General features: G+C 36.5%; 1 protein-coding gene across 1 annotated transcript in view; it reads right to left on the minus strand.

Annotated features, from left to right (window-relative positions):
* LOC108716177 (microcephalin-like) overlaps positions 1-19400 on the minus strand; it is a 134940-nt gene that overhangs the window by 77333 nt on the left and 38207 nt on the right. Inside the window, 3 exon segments of the mRNA XM_041563195.1 lie at positions 5741-5818; positions 13074-13236; positions 16764-16801. Coding sequence (XP_041419129.1) covers positions 5741-5818; positions 13074-13236; positions 16764-16801 — 279 coding nt within the window.

The raw sequence follows: 19400 nt of genomic DNA on the forward strand, positions 1-19400 counted from the left end.
AAATTATTCCCAGTACTTATGGTTTAAACGCACCACATCACAAATAAATAAGCTTAACGATTATGTGTGTAAATTTTTAACCCTTTGCTTGCCAAGCACGAAGCTAGCAATCAAAGGCACTATCTGGCAAGATTGTAATACCTACTTTCTTGGGCAGCTAGAGGTTTGTCTCTGGACTCTGCAGAGACTCAGGAGCGAAGACAGCCGCCTGGAAAACAGCTATGCGCTGTCATTTCAGTCCTGTGACACAACTGTCGCAGGACTAAATGACAAGCAGCATTTGAAATTGGATTGTGCCTCTGCTGTTTCTTGAGTTTCTTTCTTATTCTGAGAGCCGCCAACTCACTTCCTGCAGTGGAGCACTCTGCAGAAACGGACATCCAGTGATAATGTCCCTGCTACAGGAACAGTAAGTGGCCTTTATTTACACACACACACCTTACATGCACTCGTATACATAATTACAAACGGTCACACAAAGCAAGGGGGTCTTACATTATGCAGTCAGGTTGTCTTTTTGTAGAAGTGGAATTCTCCAGCAAAATTCATCTGAACTATTTTCATTTGGGGTCTAGACATATCAAATACTTTGCATATGCATCTAATGCATATTAGGCATCAAACTGTAAAAAAGACCTCTGGAGTTCATATTTATGGTGATTTGGCTTTGTATGGCAAAAAAAATAAAATTTTGCACTATAAATAATATTTACGGTGTTTTAGGTTTGTACCTAATGATATGTGGGACATATGATGCAGCAAAGAGGATGCTTTAAAGTTATTTTTGGAAATGTCATAAAAACTGTCAAATTTAGGAAAGCTTTGTGGTTTGGTACTTTGGAGTAAAAAGATTGACCCATTTTGGATTTGGAGAAATGTTTACTTTCCAAAAATATATGGCTTTCTAGGGTGAACTTACTTTTTATGGCTTTATCCCTCATAAAACGCAGTAAATGTGTAGATTTTGCATTAACTGAAATTATAGATCATATGTGGGTATTTTCATTTTGGGGGCCCTACATGCCACATACTTAGGTAAACCTATGCACATTGGGCAATGACCTGTAGGAGATAAGATGTACAATGGAAGCTTTCATATCTACAGAACATATTTACAGAAGTGAAATTACAACATCATTGTAACATACGTTAAAAACTTAGGGCAGGAATCAGCTGTCTTTCTACACCAAAAAGACACGGGACACTCTTGGAAGATAATGTCCAAATCTTGGACTAAGAAGACCGCTGGTTTGAATGAGGTGTGAAAGAGGCGATTGATGTCAAGGTGAAGAAACTATCCCTGAACAGAGGCAGGGGCCTTATACACTACCTGTGCTACATACAACGCTGTTCTAACCTCTGTACCCCAGTGGTTAAATAACACTTGACACATCATTCATGCAACGCTCACAAGTAACAACTGTTTCACCTTGATAATCCTATCACAGTAACCCACAGAATAACAGCTCTGTGAGTTTCAGATGTCACTTCTCTAAAGAGTTATAATGTGCCATTATGATTGGATTAGTGGAACAGTTTATATGCAAAGGACTTCTCACACCAGTTACTTGAATTGAAGAAGTTGCTCGTATGAGTAGTGAAACGTCTTAAATGCTTACTCAGCAAGTCCAATTGTTTTAGAATTACTTATACTAGATATGCCCTGACCTGGATGAATGAAAATCTTCAGTCATGTTGAAAACTTAGGTTGCCCTGAAAAAAAGATATTCAGGTATGGGACCTGGTATCCAAAATGCTCAGGACCTAGGGTTTTCTCGATAACTGATCTTTCTGTAATCATGTAAACATCAAATAAACCCAATAGGCTGGTTTTGCCTCCAATAAAGATTACTTATTTCTTAGTTTGGGTCAAGTAAAACATACAGTTTTATTATTACAGAGAAAAAGATTTAAAAATTTGGATAAAATGGAGTCTATGGGAGAAGGCCTTTCCGTGATTTGGAACTTTCTGGATAACGGGTTTCCCAATAATGCCATACCTGCATTGTTTTTCTGAGTAAACTAAAAGTCCACCTCAGGAAAAGACCCTAAAGTGAAAGTGCAAAATGTTCAAACACTGTCTGGCAACAAAAGTACCGCAAGTAACCAAATCTGCTGTCAGTAAAAGATTTAAACATACTTTTCATGTTAAAGCTGCACTTTTACTAATGGTGACTACATGCTGCTCTTTTATAAAATAATATTGAGATCTGAAATTAGTATCATAAAATTATTAACATAACACAAACAAACAATGTGATTTTCACAATGAACTACTGATTTCCTGCTGGTGAACATATTTGAAATTCATCAGATATCCACTAGCTTCTTCAGTCCCTTTCATCATGTGGATTCTGTTTACTTAATGTACCATAAAGAAATCCATTTGATTGCAGAAATGTGTTAGTCAGTCATCACTGAACATAGAGAAAATATTTATTGAGAAAAGAAGAACAAATCCAGCCTTGCCAATAATGTTTTGAAAACAAACAAATCTGTAATTACATATACATGGATTTGAAGAGTTACCATGATGTTATGTATTCTTTAAGGGGATCAGTAACTCCCTGAAATAATTCCAAATCCTATTTTATCATGTTAGTCGAACAAAATAAATTTTATTTATCTAAACTATTAAAACCATGCTACCTTTATTCTTTTGGAATCCACAATTAGAGCCTACACTATGGCGGCATTTTGCTGGAAAAGTTATTAAGGCAAGCTTTGCATCATCCTGGAATCTAATGTATGCACCAGAAAGGGGGACCTGATGCACATTCCCAGGCTATGTCATTATAGACCGTAAGGCTGATATCCGATGAGATTAGTTGCCCACGATAAATCTCGGCTTCTGCAGGTAACTAATCTCCTTCAAACGCTTCCCCACTGACAATAATGTAAATTGCAGGTGAGGAAAACATACAGTCAGGTCCATAAATCTTTGGACAGAGACAACTTTTTTCTAATTTTGGTTCTGTACATTACCACAATGAATTTTCAATGAAAGAACAAATGATTGCACAATCACTTCATTTCAGGGTCTCAAAAGCAATTGGACAATTGACTCAAAGGCTATTTCAGGAGCAGGCGTGGGCAATTCCTTCAATATGTCATTATCAATAAAGCAGATAAAAGCCCTGGTGTGGATTTGAGGGGGCGTGCTTCTATGTGGAAGATTTTGCTGTGAACAGACAACATGCGGTCAAAGAAGCTCTCCATGCAGGTGAAACAAGCCATCCTTAAGCAAAAACCTTCAGAGAAATTGCTGATCTGAACCTAATTGAGCATGCATTTCACTTGTTTTAGACTAAACTTCGGACAGAAAGGCCCACAAACAAACAGCAACTGAAAGCCGCCAAAGATTTATGGACCTAACTGTTTGCGTTGCTTTGTTTTTCCGATGTTGCCTCGAGAGGAACAGGTAAGGATGTTTTAATTAAAAAATTTTAATTTCATGTTTAATTTTAAAATGGATTTTATGGTACAGCTATTATGTCTGGGTGACAGCCCCCCTTTAAATCGGTTATATGGGTATGGGAGCTATTATCCAGAATGCTCAGGTTTTCCAGATAATGGATATTTCCATAATTTGGATCTTCATAAGTATACCTGAAAATAATGTAAACATTAAATAAACCCAGTAGGCTGGTATTTCTTCCAGTATGGATTCATTTGGATAAAATTATGTCTATGGGAGACGCCTTTCCGTAATTTAGAGCTTTCTGGATAATGGGTTTCTGGTAATGATGTGTGGGTCAATAAATTCATAACCAAAGCAATGTACCTGCCGCCGAGTGTGTCCTTATCTGTGTCTAACCCATCCCCGCCTATGACATCATGAAGGAGGAGACCCAATGTCATTCTACTAACCGCAACCAACTTGCCACCGCGTGTGTCTTTATCTGTGTCCGACCCACCCCAACTATGACATTATGAAGGGGGAGACGAGCATCTATAAACAGACACCAACATACACGTAAGTGGGACACAGAGGTCGTGGGCAGACCTTTTTGTCCCAAACCCACTGGACTTGTGGGTCCTGTGGGCTTTGTGCCAGCCCGCACATTACTAGTTTCCAGATAAAGGATCCCATAACTGTACTCATTTTGGTTGAGTAGTGCAGTGCAGCCGGGTTTAATACCCCTTTATGGATTAAGCTAAATCATCAGCAACTTTGGCGCAATCAACACGTAACAGTATAAGAAATGATTTAAGAGACAATCCTCCAGATTCAAGGGAATACACTAGCAGATTATTGCAATATCATATGACAACTGAATTCCTGTAGGAAGTTGTACAGGTTTTTAGAATCACTATCTTTCCTGTAGTTTTTACCTTAGCGACCAATAGTTCTGGAATATTGTAATTTAGAACATAGACCTTAAGGGATCTATGGAACAAAGCCACTTTGATGTTAGGTACTCAAATTGTACTTATCTAAATGTAACAATCTGTATTTTATTTTTAAACAATAGCTTATGGATCTTCATGTAAAACACTTAAGCTGGGTGGATTTTATTAAAACGTTGTCATTTATACTTTAGGTGGATGAATCCGATTTCTAGAATGGGAACCATCAAAATTCTTTGGAGGGTTCCCTGATTTAAGTAAAAAGGGGAAAGTTATAGAAAAATCTTATAATCTACTACTACCACCTTAAATAATAAGTCTACTTACATAAACCCAGCAGTAATAGTCCTAAGGATTGGGTCTAACCACTATGAAATATACCGTAGTCATAACTTGACTTGCACAAAGCAACATTCCCATTCATAACATTGTTTGCATGCATTTATGACAGCTCTTGTGAACAGGGTCATATCCAAAAAAAAAAAAAAATGTATATGCTGTTCATAGTGAATTAGTAGAAAATGGAAACAGCAGGGGCACAGTGATCCTATTTTTAATCTATGACCCCTGCTTGTTAAATCATTGTTAGACACTTATAAACTGTAAAGCGATGTATATTGCTGGTGCTATATAAATAAATGATGATGAGCTAGACATACTCAGACATTCATTTATCTTTGCAATGCCTTCAAGTGCTGTCTGCTATACTAACAATCTGCAATCTGTTTACACTTAAGGCTCTCAGTGTCTCTAGCTGGATCAGCCTAAGTGGGGTTCTAAACCCTGGGACAGCAATTCTAAAATGTATCCAGTATTACCCAGGCTTCCCAAGTCACTTGCCACTTAGATTTCAATAGCCGAAACATTTGTTTTTGCACAGTCAGTAAATCCTTGCATTTAGAATTGGTTTCAAAATGCTTATAAATGGATTCATGAATATAAACCCACCACTGGTCTTTATTCCACTTTTTGTACAATTGATTTACAGCGTGTAAATTACTTAAAATCCTATTGTAAATAAGGTCATTTTTATTAAATATATTTTCAAATATATCGGTAGTTTAGCATAAATATAAACATGTTACTGTGCTTGGCAGTCGTTTATTAAAGGACAGATACTTTGGTTCCCAGTTCTTACGTCATGCTTAGCACTAAAAATGTTTTAGGATGCAAAGAACCTTAGAACATCCAGTGAGCCAAGGTTAAGAAACAATATATTTAAAATAACCAGTATATTTCATATAAAAAAAAGTAAGTCAAATGTTTAAAAATTATTTTAAGCTTTTTATGACTGATGTACACACAAAATGATTCATTTGCAAGAATGTATATTCTATAGACTAAAGGATTTAACAGCAGTATACTGTATAATGATACACTATTCACTTACAGGAGCACCTGGGAAATGATCTGAAAGTTCATAAGGTTCTTCAGAAATCCAGTGTCCACACTCCAAAGACCACAGCACCTAAAAAATGAAAACAAGTTTATAATGAATGGTTGGCTGAACAACGAACAATGCTCTCAGGTTTTGGTCAAAAACAAAACTAAACTATTCTGGCAGAGTAGAAGACAGGGAAAGTTTGAGATAAGCATGTTAGAAGAAGCTTAAGGTAAACAATGGTTTACAAAAAGTAAAACATAATTCCATACATAAAAAATATACGGATACACCGTAAGGACAAATGTTTGTACCACACCAGACAACAGCGGTATCTTAGTGCTCCATGATAGCCAAGCTTAGGAAGTTTAGGTTATGCAGCGGTTTCACAAGATTACCAAGATTACCCAGGATTGCTGCATGTAAAATGTTGTTTTTTTTTTTTTTTACATGTGGTGATTTTAACGGCTCAGAAGGAAAAGGCATTTGCAGGAATGTAATTTTCTGAGGGAGAGAAGATTTCCCACAGGTAAACTGCCCCATCTGTTTTTCCCCTAAGAGATACATAAGCACTATGAAAAATTTTTGACTTGAGGTCCATGTAGAAATTCCTTGAGAAAATACCTACAGTGTAAATTACAGTAACAAATCAGCTATAATTGAACTACCAAGCTCCCCTATACATTTCCTTCAGTTACCATTCAATTATCACATGGAATGGATTAGAAGTCGACTGCAGAGTAGAAAGCAATATTTCTTATATCATTAATGTTTCCCAAACAGTGGATGTGGCTTCACAGATTAGACAGCATTTAAATTATCAACAAATGGAAACTGAGAAATGTCTTCACTCAAAAATGTTTACTCATAGCCTGTACTGAGAGAACTATAGAACGCTGTATACTCTTAGTTGTGTTAGGTACAACTTGCTAATAAGTTATGTGAAATGTGTCCCTTTTAGTAGCGCACATTGCATAAATGTCCCTAAAACTTAAAGCTCCAAATTATGGAATGGCCATCTCCCACAGACTTCATTTTATACAAATAATGCAATTTTTAAAAAATTATTACAAAATAGTACTACTTTGTACTTGATCCAAACTAAGATATCAATCCTTATTGGAAGCAAAACCAGCCTACTGGGTTAATATAATGTTTACATGATTTTTCTAGTAGACTTTAGGAATGTGTATCTATTTGGATTTTGCCAAAGAGGTTGATACCGTGCCCCCCAAACGATTGCTTTCGAAACTAAGGTCTGTTGGGCTTAATGAAGTCGTTTGCACATGGATAGGAAACTGGCTACAGGATCGGGTACAGAGGGTGGTTATTAATGGTACATTCTCTACTTGGAGTAAGGTTCTTAGTGGGGTCCCTCAGGGCTCTGTATTGGGTCCACTTTTATTTAACTTGTTCATTAATGACTTAGGGGAGGGTGTTGTAATGTAAGTAATGTATCAGTGTTTGCAGATGACACAAAACTATCCAGCCCAATTAATTCCATCCAGGATGTGGCATCCTTTCAACACGAACTTGACAAACTGGCAATCTGGGCAGCTAAGTGGCAAATGAGATTCAGTTGATAAATGTAAAGTCATGCACCTGGGATGTAAAAATATCCAAGCCACTTATACCCTTAATGGGACTGTATTAGGCAAATCCATTATGGAAAAGGACGTTGGAGTCCTTGTAGATGATAAACTTGGCTGTAGCAAGCAACTAATCGGCTCTTCTGCAAATAAGGTATTGAGCTGGGGCATAGAGTCATGGGAGGAGGAGGTCATTCTTCCACTGTATAGAGCACTTGAATGGCCCCATCTAGAATATGCCGTACAGTTTTGGTCTCCATCACTCAAACAGGACATTATTTTATTAGAGAGGATACAGAGAAGAGCAACTAAGCTGGTAAAAGGTATGGAAAATCTTGGGTATGAGGAAAGACTGGCCAAATTGGAGATGTTCACGCTGGAGAAGAGGTGCTTCAGGGGAGGTATGATAACCATGTATAAATATATAAGGGGATCATATAATAATCTTTCTAATGCTTTACCAGTAGGTCTTTCCAGCTGACACAAGGTCACCCATTCCGATTAGAAAAAAATAGGTTCCGCCTAAATATTCGGAAGGGGTTTTTTTTTACAGTGAGAGCTGTGAAGATGTGGAATTCTCTCCCTGAATCAGTTGTACAGGCTGATACATTAGATAGCTTTAAGAAGGGGTTGTGTTGCTTTTTAGCAAGTGAGGGAATACAGGGTTATGGGAGATAGCTCATAGTACAAGTTGATCCAGGGATTAGTCCAATTGCCATTTTGGAGTCAGGAAGGAATTTTTTCCACCTCTGAGGCAAATTGGAGAGGCTTCAGATGTTTTTTTTTTTTTGCCTTCCACTGGTTCAACTAGCAGTAAGGCACATTAAAAATAAAAAAAACTAAAAGGTTGAACTTGATGGGCATGTGTCCTTACTTACTATGCTACTATGTATTGCAACAGTGATAATTTATATCAGGCACTTCCATCTATTACTGAATCTATTGTCTATTATTAAGTTAATATAAAGCTAAGCGTCTAAAAATTATTAAATATCCTGGTGACAGGTACATTTCTGCATACTACCAGCCTCTTTAGGGATTGCAAAATTTTTTGTATGAAAACAGCTACCGGTTTTGAATAGCTTTTCCAAGTTCTATAATAAGCAATATGTCATTCTGTGACACGAGTTTAGAGATTCCTTTTAAGCGTCAATGTCTGAGGCACATATCACATTGACACTGTTCTGTTGTTGTACTATATGGGGGGAAAAGCATGAGTTGATCAAAATTAGTGAAAGGGAAATTTTGACTAATATATAAACCTAACTTGGAAGCAGCAATCACGTAAAAACACATAATACCTTTTTTTTTTTTTTTTTTTAGACAGGGACAAACACAAGAAAGGGAAAAGGCAGCTTAAGAAAGTGAAATCCTGGGAAGACTAATGTAAGATCTTAGGGTTGGGGCAGACGAGCAGATTCGGGGAGATTTAGTCGACTGGCGACGATTCGGCTCTTCTGCATGGCGACAATCTCCCCAAACTGCCTTCCGTATGTTTGAATGAAGAATTGCCTGCGCCAATATGGTGCTTCAATTTCCTTAGTCGCCCGAAGTTGCCTCACGAGGAAATGAAGATATGAAGATCCAAACAATGTTAAGTCTACAGAGAATCATGTAAACCTGAAATAAATCCAATATAAATGCTTTGCTTCTAATAAGGATTAATTATATCTTAGCTGGGATCAAGTACAAGGTACTATTTTATTACTACTGAGAAAAAAAAAAACATTTGTGTGTACTGTCCTCAAAAGCTGTGTGTGTTTGCACAAGCATTTAGAGGGAGCATTGACAGCAGGGGTTAGCTTGCCTATGACTAGAGAGATTTTATGAGAATGGCAGATTTAGCAGAGTTGTACATGTCTTTAGTTTAAAAAAATATGAAATGCAAAGTAAGCAAATGCAAAGTCAAAACTTTTCAAGTAGCAGCTACACATATACAAAGAAAAGATGACACCAGAACAGTATGTGACATGCTTCTCAGGTTTTTTTTTTTTTATAAATTCACACAAAAATCTGCTTATTTTGCTTTATAAACATCTTTGCAGCTGCTGAGAGAGTTATTTAATCACTAATGAAAAAACAGTAGAAAAGCACCCTAGCACTTTATGTATAGAAAGCAGTTTCACTCCTGCTTCTCTCCTATACTACTCCTATTTGCACAATTAAATTGCACCATTTCGCTCGTCCATGTCCTCCTTTTGTGTAGTCTTTGCTGTCAGTACTTAACTTATCACCAACATTCTAAAGACCTATTTGTTAATTTGCCTGCAACTTTAGCCGATTGACAAGGTCTATAAATCTAGTATCAACGCCCTTAGGCCTGGTACTTGGCGAGGAGAAGGGGTGAGCTTTTACTGTTTCCACACTTTATGTACCGTTTCCTCCCTTTCACTAAATAGCTTTGAGGCCATACAAAACATGTGCAATATCTTTTCTACCTCTGTTTGACTAATATATCACCCTCCTGGATCTGTAACTCAGTTTCAGGATAACTTTGCAGCCACACTTTCTGTTCTGAAATCTGCAATCTCTTTAGTTAAAACTCTTTATTGTAGTTGCATTACAAAGTGATGTATTTTATAGGTCACCAGCCATATTCTAGATACATGAAAACATATAAACCAAAGCTTGCTGACAGAGAACTATACATCTAGGGGCAGATATGTTCAAGTTGTTTTTTTCCACAAAAATTAGAAAAAATTGATCGAAAGTTTTTTTTAAAAAACCTTGAATATTGGAGATTTATTATACTTCGACCCTTGAACTAGTTCGAATCCGAAAATACACCCCCTAAAACCTGTCAAGGTTCAATAGAAGTCAATGGCAGAGGTCCCTGGAACCATTTGAAGAGGTTAACAGCCTGCTTGATGTTGAGTTTTTTCTTTCTGTTGAGGGATTTTCACAAATCTTCAATTCGAGAACTCGATTTAAGCTTTTTTTCCGTCTTAAACTCAATCAATCCGAGTTTTCGGGTTGTGGGACTCAAAATCGCAGAATCAGGTTTTTGCCATTCATGTTTTTTCTTAAATAAGATACCATTCAAGTTTCAAGGTCATTCGAGTTCATTTGAGGTACAAAAAAACTCTCAGCCTTTGATAAATAACCCCCTTAATGTCACATGAACATCATAATCCAAGCTTTAAATTCACCATGTAGACATTCATCTAAAGCTATATTTGATCATCAAACTGGCTCTCTGGAACCTTGCTACACAAGTCCTTGGGGTATTGTAAGTGTACTGTGCTCTTCCACAATAAAAAGTTCAAATTCCCTACTTTAATATCGCTCGACAGTCAATAATTCAGCAGCATATTACCTGACACAGTATCTTTAAAGGTTTTCTAGAACTGCAACATGTCACTGGTAAAAATCACACACAAAACCAGACTCCCTACACTATAAAGTTATGTTTTCAAGTTACAATACTGCCCTCTGTCTTGCCAAGCAAATATATGTTACAACATGAGCATCTTCAGAATCATCTGATCCAAAACACTTGTCACAAACTTTAAATTCCTTCCTCTGCCCACCCCTGTATGATGCACCTTCCTCTCTTACAGCCCAATATCTTGCCATATATTGTCAATAGAAAATACATGCCATTAGTAATAAGATTCCAGCACATAACACCACTGTGACTCAAACCACTCCAGTCACACACAGGCCAGCACCAACAGGATTCCTTCTACTCCACTAGCCCACTCGGCACCCTCTCTTGGGAATTCCCTTTGACTGTTGGCTACAAAGCATACTCAGTTCTCAGCTCAGATAAATACGTCCTCCAATCTAGACCTATAAACAGATGGCATTGCTGGTTTCCATAGAAATTCTGCTCTAGCTGCTACTATTTTTTCCGAACTTCCTTCCCTGAGCTCAGCTTAACCATTACAGTGCACACTTCAACTTATATACATGGTAGGAAAATGTAGGGTTTACTCATACTTAAAAACAGCCCTGCTACACCTATCTCCAAATCCCTACCCTGACTACCTATATATTTGAAAAACTCTTAAGGGGCTGACATTTGCCTTCAAAACTACCCTGGACAATGATATTTTTGGTGACAAGGATTAAAATGTGATCTTTTATTTCAAGCCTCATTTCTTACATGACCTTAGACTTTCCTCTTCCATAGTTACCTACTCACAAGCACACCTACAGGATTACACAAAATTAGCTTGGACAATAACTTACTCTGCAAAGTTTTATTTGTTCCTTAAAACTCACTTTTTCCACAAAGTTTACACACCAACCTTTAACACCTCCTTTACACATGCCATCACTTCCCATAACACCTTTATACATTGTGTCTTATTTATCCCTATCCCTTTACATTATAAAGCCATTGGGCAGGGACCATATTACCCAGTTTATCTCTTTGTTTATTAATAGGTTCCCTTATATAAAGCACTGAGGAATATGTTTGGCTCTATATGTAAATTCCATTGCTCTTTGGCAGTATTAAGAATTTATGCTACAAATACTGCAGTTAAATTTTTTAATATTGTGTAAAAGTGCAACACATAGAAAATAACATTTAATGACCATCAGTTTTAATAAGTATGAATTACCAGTGATTTATATCAGGCTTTAAAATGCATGTGATATCCTGTACTGAATGGTTAGTATGTGGAACAACCAAAATAAACAAGTCCTATTCTGTCAGAAAAGAAAATAGTTTTACTTGGAAGATTAATGAGTCAATGTCCACTTGAGCAATTAGTCTTTAATGCTTTTGAACTGGCTTTAAAGGGGCATTGCATTAATATAGTGTCTCAATTTATGGAATCAACAGGCAGTAACACACTATGTACTTATTACACCATGGTGTCGGCTTTCTTCTCTAAATAATCTAAAGCCATATTCATAAAATATGCCTCGCATGACCACAATGATAAAAGCGTGTGAAGCTATGAGAGCTTAAGAAAACAACAGAATTAAGAAAATTGTCTATTTACTGTTTTTAAAATATCGTAATTGTTTATTTAACCTATTTTTAAGGTTAAAACCCATTACTGACGTCTCTTCTCAAGTGGCCTCAAGGATCTGTAGATTCTTACAAGAAATACAGGCAACAACAGAGCAACTACCCTATAATAATAATAATAATCAGAAGTTTGTCAAATAAGTTTTGGATAGTAAGTATATTTATAAAGGCCTATTAATACTCGGTTATGAACAAAGATAAAAGCATTTATTAAATAATCTATCAGGCAGTTGCTGTATTATTTTTTGAATCAACTTGAAATACATCAGATGTAAACAGGAAAAATAAGATCTATAAATATGCACTATGACAGTGTTTGAGGACAATGCCAGGCTAAAGGCTGATTGCGCCCAAAGCAGGACCCACTGCTCCTCACCAACCCCTCCCTAATAAATTACCCCGCTGCCCTGAAAGCCGCATTAAACAAGGAGCCTTGGGTGGGAGCGTAATGGTCCAGGAAGGACATCCACTTCCTTAATTAACGAGGCCACCATCAAAAGCAGTACAGGTAGGATTGCAGTCATAGTAGGGGGCTTGGAAATATGTGGTGTTTAATAGCAGACTGCTAAGTGACAGGGCAAAGCCAACAATGAGTTGTGTTTGGGCATGCTGAGGGGCTGTTTGTGCAGAACTGATATGTTCGGTGTAGACTGCACAGTGGCCAGACGTACTCCAACAAGATATGAATCATAGCATTTTCTAGATGCCACTGTAAAGCAATTCACAAATCAGATAAAATCAATTAATTTGATAAGATTTCACTTACCCAGTCATAGGAAATTATCCAGCAACCTCTAGCTATTCCTAGGATTATATTTAAAGTTCGTCTTGGACTCCCTGCTATTACATGAGTGGTAGTTTCACACACATGGTCTGAAAACACAAAGCCTCCAAACTTTTTGACAACCTGTATTACAGTATTCTGCTTCCTAGATAAAGTGAAAAAAGGCACACCGCTTTATTATTCTGTACACCTGAAATTAAAACTTACATTTAATTAAAATACTTGAAGAAAATTGCAAATAGTAGATCAACCTTATTAAAATTATATTTCACATAATTCTAGGCCTTTTGGCGTAAAGCTGCATATGCACATATAAAACACATGCTAAACAATAAAACGGATTGAAAATATGTTGAATTAAATAAAAAAAATGTTCTCTAAATTGTGTTTATGACCAAAGTAGTTCCCCTCAGAAGACACTAATATAAAATATTAAAGTGATTCTGTGTTTTACAAAATATATCAGTTAATTGTCCTCCTTTAGCAGAATGTTATAACAAAAGCGGTTTTTGTAAAGAGTAAATAGATTTGTTCATAAATTATTATTAATAATATTATTATTACACTGCCTAGCTTACTGCAATACCCTACTTGCACCTTGGAACAGTTATCACTGAGTGAAACTAGTGAAACACTTCTGCAGCCCTGCAAAATCTCTAATATAGTTCCTTTACATATCTGAACCCACAATTTAGTCCTTGCCTCAATGCCACCCTAAAAATCTGGGACAGAGTAAAATATTCTTAAGGCCTCATGACCGCCTGGTCCCCGGTTTCCCCCATATTTCAAAATCTCTAATTCAGAATTCAAAGGTGTTCCAGTGGTGGTGGGACAACAAACTGGACAAAGAAGGGTGAATCAAATTCTACACTATGCAGCCACTTTTAAAACCCACTGGTCAAATACTTCCAGGAACAAGCCCTTTTTTGAGAGATGGTGTATTCAGGTTTTTCATCCTCCCTACATGATATCCTTGCTGTACACCACCTTTCGTAAAATAACCAATCCCCAGGATAATCCCTATGGGTTGTCTTGGGAAAAAGAACTTGGTGGATCTATTGACCCCAGGGGACTGCTCTGCCATTTGACTGCTAACTAAAACAAGTTCTATTAACATGATACTACTAGAAGCCTTCTATTAAGTTCTGTTAAAATGTATCTGACTCGCCTAAGCATTTCACATTACGCAGTAAATGTTAACCCTGTTTTAGGGGAAGCCCCTTAAAGTCCTGAAGGTTCGGAGTCCCAGGATGCTTTAGAGAGACACCCGGATTCAACATCTGCTTTACGGCTTTCCAAATGTACATGATTACCTGAGACTCTTGTCACTACTCAAACTTATGAGGTCGATGGGATAAACTTTTGGACTGATACTGTGACGGAACTTGTTAATTGCCAGTGTTCAATTAGCTTTCATAACAATTGTAAAATAAACGTGTATTTTTCTCCTTATAGCTCCTTTTTTCCTTCTTTATTTTAATGTTTTGTTACCTTGAGTATATAATTTTGTCTTACTTTGCAGTGGCCCTGTGGCCCATACTGCACAGTATGTGGTATTCTTGTAAAACCCAATTTAAAAAAAAAACATATCTCTGACCAAATGCGATTTGCCCAAAACAATATAAAACAACCATAATTGAGTGGAGAAAAAGACATTGACATGATATCCTTATTATCCTCAGAGATATGAATGCAAAAGTCAGGATGTTTTACACCTACTTTGATCAGTGGAAAACATATACGTGGTAGAAAAAATACGAACAGAAAAAGATACCTCTCGCTTATCAAGACTTGTCAATTTGTTTTTGGGCATCAGGATAATTTAAGGAAGCAGATACTGCAATACACTAGAGGTACTGAATGTATGTGGGATTGAAAAAGTGGATAAAGATCATGGACTGGACCTAAGCCTTATTATACCAGAAGCATTATATTTTACAGTTAAGCCTTGCCATTCAAAGATACTTTCACTTATTTTGGAAGTAACGTCTAAAGATAGCACTAGAAATAGCATGAAAAGCAATGTATGCAAAGAGAAAAATGAAGAACTATGAACTATGTGTACAGCTTATCAATATAAGCTCAACATTCATTTGTTGATTTCACTTGACTTGTTATTTCTAGCCTCTATGTTTAAAATCTTTCTTTAATGGAGAAGCCTGAGTTTAAATAGCAATATGTTAAAGGGATACTGTCATGGGAAAAAAATTTTTTTTCAAAATGAATCAATTAATAGTGCTGCTCCAGCAGAATTCTGCACTGAAATCCATTTCTCAAAAGAGCAAACAGATTTTTTTATATTCAATTTTGAAATCTGACATGGGGCTAGACATTTTGTCAATTTCCCAGCTGCCCCAGGTCATGTGACTTGTGCTCTGATAAACTTCAATCATTCTTTACTGCTGTACTGCAAGTTGGAGTGATATCACCCCCCTCCCTTCCCCCCCCAGCAGCCAAACAAAAGAACAATGGGAAGGTAACCAGATAGCAGCTCCCTAACACAAGATAACAGCTGCCTGGTAGATCTAAGAACAACACTCAATAGTAAAAACCCATGTCCCACTGAGACACATTCAGTTACATTGAGAAGGAAAAACAGCAGCCTGCCAGAAAGCATTTCTCTCCTGAAGTGCAGGCACAAGTCACATGACATGGGGCAGCTGGGAAATTGACAAAATGTCTAGCCCCATGTCAGATTTCAAAATTGAATATAAAAAAATCTGTTTGCTCTTTTGAGAAATGGATTTCAGTGCAGAATTCTGCTGGAGCAGCACTATGAACTGATTCATTTTGAAAAAAATTTTTTTTCCCATGACAGTATCCCTTTAATAGCGCTGCAGTTTTCAACCCTGAAAACTGCAGTTTGACAGCACTCGTGGCGATTCTGGTGCTGCTGCCGCCCCCCTCTCCTGCTCCATACTTAAAAATCAGCATCGGAGAGGGTCAAAAGGGAGTGGCATCGCTAGTGCATTGAGCGCAATAGCGTTCTCTGCACTAGCAGAGCGGAATTTCCGGGTTAAAAACCTTGTAAGTGGCCTCTCGCTGCCGCCTGAGGCAAGGCTCTCACCCTGCCTTATGGCAAAAGCGGCCCTGCCAGCAATGATATTAAATGATATTAAAACTTGGCATTGGTTATTTATCAAAGGTCGAGTTGTGGTTTCTCAACAAAATTCAAGTTATTCAAGTGTAGTTTCACAAAAAGAAAAACTTTTTTTCGGGGGGAAAAAATTATTACATCACAAATAAACAAAAATTCGAGCTGTGAGTTTATTCGAGGTAGAAAAAAAATAAATATAAAACTTCACAAACTTGACCTTTGATAAATAACCCCCTATATAAATTGGTATTATATATATATCTACACACACACAGAAAATTGCCATGTAGCCATTCAAGCACAGGATACACATCTAGGGTCGGATTCCATTGTATAATACAGAGCTTATCTGTTATCAGTTGTGTAACCTGTGCCTTTTCTCCATTTTCAGCTTTGAGTGGCTGCCCCCATGGCAACACAGCAGCTTGTTTATATAACTATAGTAGACTTTCTGAAGCAAACACCAGTTTTACTGGTGCAGTACTACAGTAAATTATATTTTCATTACTTTAAAAGACTTAATTTTTTGGCCAAACAATTACATTTCTAAATCATAGCAAAAACAGAATACTTACTCTGAGCACATACTTGTCATAACCAAGGATCCTGAAATCTTTAAAAAAAAAAGAAAAAAAAAAGAAAAAAGTAGTATTATTATTAAGTAATTGGTCCTCAACAAAATACACTAAAGCATACAATACACATTAAAGTGATACAGTCATGACAAAACATGTTTTTTTTCTTCCCCAAAACAAATCAGTTAATCGTGCCGCTCGAGCAAAATTATGCACTGAAATCCATTTTTCAAAAGGGCAAACAGATTTTTTTTAAATTCAATTTAGAAATCTGACATGGGGCTAAACATATTGTCAGTTTCCAAGCTGCCCCAGTCAGTTTATAGAAGGAGACTTCTAAGATCTTGCTAAAACTTGTCTAGCGGTCAAAAATGTTTGATTAACCTTATATAAATATCACTTTACACTTAAAAAAAAAAAAGCAGTAATCTTCTGTTTCCATGTGTACAATGTAATGCATTTCCTGGGCAGTATGTGTAGGACAAGAGGATTAAAGTAGGGATTGACAGATACAGATGGCTCATGACCGAGTACACTTTCTCATGTACCATGACAACTAGTAAAACGTAAGCGGATGAAACATTACTAAAAGTAGTAGTTGTAAAAAGATAGAAAATTAAGCTGCATTAACCTGTAAAAATAGGATCTCTTCAGTGCACAACCTGGGTGAAAATAATTATCTGCTGTCTTAAAAGACATTTGTTGGTTTACAACACGTCTTGTTAAAACAGCATTCATACATTTTCTTAGCAACCATATATCAAACATTGATATGCATGCACCCAAAAATATTTATTTGAAAATGTTTTAACACAAAAAATGTTCTACAACCAATTCATTATTACATGCACATGATAAAGTGTTCCAAAAATAAAGTTTGACGCATCAAAAATAAAGCTTACTATGGAAAAAAATAAGACAAATGATTAAAAAATATCAATGCATCTATTATAAATTATTAGACACCAAATGTAAATAACTGCAAAACTGTATTTTATCATGCGACAATACATTAAGCTATTGTAGGCGAGGAGCTTGAATTTATAACAGTTTTATATCCATCACCAAATACATTCATATAGCTTGTTGTAAAACACCCTGGGCTAGGCAAAAGCATGGTACAATGGAAACATTTTGTATTAAACAAAATATACTTTCCCACATTTAACCCTCTTCCCTCCTGTGCTCTCTCTAATATTTGCTCTCCTGCACTTGCACGGAAGTTATGAGCATGCAAACACAGACAGCATATTTTATTTCCAAGCAATTGAAAATTATTCCCAATTTAACATAATTTTATGATAAAAAATATGAAAAAGCAGATGCATTTTAAGATTTTGTAAAACCAACTCTTGCAGCAACAGCTTTATGTCTTTTAAAGGTATGTATCATACCTGCAAACTGTTAAGTAATCATTTTGTCAAATTTTTCTGATCTATTATTAACATGTATTTTGTAGAGCACCAACATATTGCGCAGTGCTGTGATCTATTTATTCCTCTTTGTTCAGGTTAGCCCAATGATGCTTGTGCACCTCAATTTCCAAATAGAGACAGTTTCAGCTGGATGCAGGGCATTCATTTTTGTAATTAAGCCCCTCCTGTGTTACTTCCACCTCTGTATTCTACTTTCTAGGGTCAGGAAGTGAAGAAGCAGGGTTATGCGTAAAGGTTCTGCTAAGTACTACACATGCTCTTTCCTGGACAAAACAAAGAGAAGACAGAACAAACCAAAGCAAATGGTAATGACAAGCTTCTACAGACTTAATCTATGTCGATGCAGTTTTTAGCGAACAAGAGCACAAATTTGGTCTCTTATGATATAGCTTTTTGAACACAAAATGTGTATTATATGCAAAGGCCTTATTCATTCGGGTGGGGGGGGAGCTATTTAATATTTGAGCTTCAGACTTTAACAGTTCATCACATATGGTAGAAATTCAATTTTAGATTAAAAGCTTCTCATGGACCAATGTACATGACTTCTCTGGATAATCATAAGCCATTGTTGTGTAATGTTCAATTGATCTTAGACTGGTGTGCCATTATCAGATACTGTAACCAATTGGGAATATGGTCTTTCAGTACAGAAAAGTATAATTTTGTAATATAAGCAGTGAATATACATTTGGCGTCTTTGCACTTTTGTCAAATAGCACCAAATTGTCAAATAACCAAATATATAAACTAAAATAAATTAATCTACTGCAATAAGTTTAATGTTCATACAACAGGTTTCCGTGTTTCATTGTTATTGTAACTTTGTTATTCCAATCAGAACTTAAATTATATTTTCAGTTCTCAGAAACATGACTTACAAAACTACTGAAACCCTAGACGTAATATTGGGTAGAACACCCTTTGGAAAGAATAATGGTTTTTAAATCTCTCCACAATTTGTGTTCAATGAGATAAATGATGGCCTTGGCCACTTCAAATATTCATAGAGTTCCAGGGGCAGCAAAGTAACTCCAAAACAACAGCAAATCTCATCTATGTTTGACTATAGGAATGCATTCTCCTTAAAAACTTCTAAAGCGGTGCCTTATTAAAAAGTCAAATGTTCTCATCTGTCCATAGGAAATTCTCCCAGAAGTATTTGCATTGTTCAGGTATGTAATAAAGAAAAGTCAAGCAT

The sequence above is a fragment of the Xenopus laevis genome, chromosome 5L (genome assembly GCF_017654675.1).
Source record: "Xenopus laevis strain J_2021 chromosome 5L, Xenopus_laevis_v10.1, whole genome shotgun sequence".
Lineage (NCBI taxonomy): Eukaryota > Metazoa > Chordata > Amphibia > Anura > Pipidae > Xenopus > Xenopus laevis.